The 4,325-nt window shown below is 44.6% G+C and overlaps 1 protein-coding gene across 1 annotated transcript; it reads right to left on the bottom strand.

Moving 5' to 3' along the window:
• Nucleotides 1-3,542: 3,542 nt before the first annotated feature.
• On the bottom strand, nucleotides 3,543-4,307 carry LOC106819166 (kynurenine--oxoglutarate transaminase 1, mitochondrial-like). Its single transcript, XM_014823820.1, has one exon. The coding sequence runs from the start codon at nucleotides 4,305-4,307 to the stop codon at nucleotides 3,543-3,545; it is 765 nt and encodes a 254-aa protein (XP_014679306.1).
• Nucleotides 4,308-4,325: the final 18 nt, after the last annotated feature.

Here is a 4,325-nt window from a genome sequence, read left to right as displayed (position 1 = left end):
CACACGGTGATTAATTATATAAATGGCGAGTATTAATTTATGTTAGCAAGCTTAGCAACAGTATCTTAACGAACGCTTTCTCACATCTGTGAATTTCTGTCGAACCAACAATACTTCTTAAACAAATAGGGCCGTTCTTTACTTACGTTTCGAGAAATAAACCGATGCTAAATCGCGATGGAAATACCGACATAATTTGTCGTTGTTCCACAGCGTAATAATTCGCGCAAGTTCGTCAGAGGGTATAATCTCTAATTAATCCGAAACTGCGCACTGCTCCACTGCCGAATGTATGACGTTCACTGCGCAGGTCTCACTGCTCACTCGGTTGATGAATGGCCATAGAAATACTGGGATAGTGCGCGAAGACTTCACACAACCGCACAAATAAGGCGCGGAATTCCAAATAATCGCACTTAAAAGTGCCGATTTTGGAGCGCGATGTCTGACTCGCGATTAATTAGGGGTATATTGCGTTAACACCTTGTAATAATCTCTGGTATTTCCGATCGCGCATGCAAATAACCGGCATTTACATCCCGCTTATTTCGCGCCAGTTTGTAACCGCGCCTATTATCTAATTCTACAATTCCGCTTAACCTTTACATAGCTACCACCGGCCACTTGAAGCGTTTCAACTGTAACATACGCCGCGCCATGCGCGCCACACTGACACAATAAAACATATTAGGGGTTTTTTTTTTTTATTATATATATTAATAAATAGATACATACAATATATATGAATATAGTATAATATATATATATATACATATATATACATAAATATACATAAATATATAGACAAATATATATATACATAAATAGATACATAAATATATAGACATAAATATATACATAAATATATAGAACATATAGTATATATATACCCAATACAAAATACCATAAATACATAGCACGAATTATACTAATACATAATAGATACAAATATATAGAACAGTAAGATGTACTATACATAACTATATATTTATATTATATCTTATTTAGATGTCAGCTCGTCTGCGCGCAATGGCGGCGCGTGTGTTTACAGATGAAAACGCTTCAAGTGTCTGTGCATGCTACAGTATGAGAATAGTAGGCGTCTGTTAAAACCTTACTTAAACTTTCACAGCGGCCCGTCCGTCCTTTCAGGGCTCCTCGCATGCCGCATCCACCTGCCGTCTCACCCCCCGCCGCCCTCCACCTCTCACTCAATCGCATAATTTCGCGAAACCACCATTAGTAAGTAGACTCTCAAACATCTTGCCATAATACTATACTATATATTATATTTATATATATTAGTTAGTATTATATATAATAAATGAAAAGTCACCCACGAACACCCCGTGTACATAAACAGCTACATATTATATTATAAAGAGCACATATCAAGAGTACCTAAAGGGAGATTATGTACTCCTCCATTATGTTACTCTTCACTATATATATATAATATATTTAGTCTTTTCATATATATAAACATCAAAATACACAACACATAGTATTTTCTGTCTTGTCTGCTAGTGGTGGTGGTTCTGCAAGGTATTAGCTTCGCAGCCCGTGCTGGTGCTTGATCAGTGTTGTGTAGTGGAAGTGCTCCTTGACTGCATTCGTGTGTGTGTTGGTGTGTGCTGTGTGTGTGTGGTGTCGGTGGTGTGTGTGTGATGGCTGTGTGTGCCCCGTGGGTATGCGTGTGTTGTTGCGGTGGTTCCATTGTGTGCTGTGTGTGGTGTGGTGGCGTGCTTGTTGCGTGGCTGGCGGTCCCTCAGGCGCATTTAGTGAGTGTTGCTGCGTGTGCGTGTGTGATGTGTGATGTGTGTGTGCGCTCGCACGCCTTGCCCGTGTGTCGTATGCGTGCACTGTGTGGCCTAGTGGTGTGTGTTGTGTGGGTGTTGTATTGCCGTGTGTGCTGCTATCCTTTCCTTGTGTCGTGTGTCTGTTGTTTCATCTGTGTTGTTCCCTCTTTCAGCCTGGTGTATTTGTGTTGTGTGCTGCGTGATTGTGTGGTGGTGGTGTGTTGTATGTGTGTTTGTTTTTTTGGTGTGTGTATGTCTGTGTGTCGTGACTTGTGTGTGTGTGTTGTTGTGCTGTGTGGGAGTTGTGTGTTGTGCCTGTGTGTGTTTGGTCCGCGTCTGGTCGCGCCCCCGATTATCGTGCGGCTAGGGCGACGCGGCCCCCTGCCCCCCCCCCCCTGTGGCCCCGCCGCCCCTGCGATTGTCTCCAACTATCTGTGTTATTAGTAGAATGATAAGAATAATCCACCACAAGAGCGTGAACCAAGAGCGATCACCAAATAGAACAACGCGAAGACAGGTTAAAGCAGAGTACGGAACGCAGGTGGGGCGATAGAGATGGAAGTGAGAAAGACAAAAAAATAGGCGAGTGAAATCACGAGATGAGCGGACCGAGACAGACAGAAGGAGGACAACAGACAGACTGACTTAATTATAGCAAGAGGAGCGAGAGAGGAAGCAGAAGAGAAGAGCGAACAGAGCAGAGGAGCAACAGATCTTTAATATTGTCATAACAAGCTTATACGCTATATTTATAAGTACTACTATTTACAAGTATATAATGATAATAATAATAATAATAAAATAATATTAATAATCATAACCACAATAATAAATAATAATATATCCCAGGTATGGACCGTTACCCAGAAGGCCCCGCTATACCTGAATGTATATATCATCAGGGGTTAATAATGCCAAATTATGTAGAATTTAGTTTTTTAACTGGTTTGTTTACATAATTCGCCTTTCCTTCTCTCTCTCTTTGACTCCCCACTTCCCTGTCTCTCTCTCTCGCTCTGACTGCCTATTTTATAATTAATTTTTGACTTCAGTCTCTGTATTACTGTCTAAGTATTAGTGCTGTAGTTTGATGATTCGTGCGACGATTTAAAAATCTTAAAGGCATTTTTGAAAGGCCCTGCTTAATTCGTCGGTGTATGTAAATTAACTGTCGGTGTAATTTAAGTTGATCGTTTTTACCAAACGAGTAGCAGACTTTGTTAAACTATGCATGTTAAACTAGAGGCTATATTGCATCAAACACGCAGCAATATACAGTATAATGGTCTGTTTAACTGGTATTCTGGACGAAGAAATGCACGGCAAAGCGTCGATTGATTCAAGGAATGCCAGTAGCATGAAATGATGGCATTCATGGATGGAAGACGATGTGTTCTTGTCACAGAGTTTAGCTTCGTTTGTACATTTATATTCTGTTATATTTAATATCTATATAGCATAATACCGCTAACGTCTACTGGAAATGTTTGATGATGAAATAATTTGGTATTATTGTTTTCTCAAGTCTTTTTTTTTGTTTTTGTTTTTTTGATTGATTCTCTGGCTTCTCCGTCCGCCGATTCCACTTCCCCGCTGCGCTCGTCAACGTTGGAGAAATCGGCAATGATGAAGTAACCGCCTTCGGGTACAACCGACGGGATCCCAGCCTCCTCGAGATGCTTTACGAGCAAGTCCCGCTTACGCTGCATCGAGGATGTAAAGCTACCGAGGTAGCTATCGGAGCTATTCAACCTCGTCAGCTCTCGCTCCAACCCAATAGCAATCGCTTCCTGAGCTGGAGTGTGAACGATACCAATAGAGGTTCCAAGCACCGACCTGACAGGACCCGTGAAGGTGTTGGAGGCGATGACCCAGCCCCCCGTCCTCCACCCCGTCCCGCTGAACATCTTGCCGCTGCTGCTGATGTTGAGCGTGCGTTGCCACATGTCCGGCGACGCGAACGTGGCTGCGCGTGTCGAATGTCAACCACTCGTAGACCTCGTCCGAGACGACGACGAGGTCGCGTCGGCGCGCGACGTCGGCGAGCATGCGTAGTTCGTCTCCGTCGAACACCTTGCCGACGTGGTTGTTGGGCGAGTTCAGGATCAGCATCTTCGTCTTCGGGCCGCAGCATCGCTCCAGCTCATCCGCATCGATCTTCCAGTCTCCGCTCGTCGTTGCCGTCTCACCTCCCTGCTGCTGCTGCTGTTTCTGCGGCCGCATCGGTACGAAGATGGGCGTGCCTCCTGCCATGTGCGTCATCTCATCGTAGTACGGCTCTACGACGAGAACCTCGTCGCCAGGATCCTCACACGCCGTGATGCAGGCGGACAGAGCACAGAACGCTCCGCACGTGACCGTGATGTTGTCGGCGTTCAGTCGTCGGCCGTGTAACGGCGAGTACATCGTCGCTATCGCTCGCACGAGGCGCGCGTGCCCGAAGTACGGTGCGTACTGGTGCAGCATCGCGTCATCGCTGAGTACTGTGTCAGAGAGCGCCTGCTTCATGTAGTCGGGAGGAGAGAA

Source organism: Priapulus caudatus, unplaced genomic scaffold, assembly GCF_000485595.1.
Source record: "Priapulus caudatus unplaced genomic scaffold, Priapulus_caudatus-5.0.1 Scaffold2919, whole genome shotgun sequence".
Classification (NCBI taxonomy): domain Eukaryota; kingdom Metazoa; phylum Priapulida; class Priapulimorpha; order Priapulimorphida; family Priapulidae; genus Priapulus; species Priapulus caudatus.
This window is presented reverse-complemented; position numbering and strand designations above follow the sequence as displayed.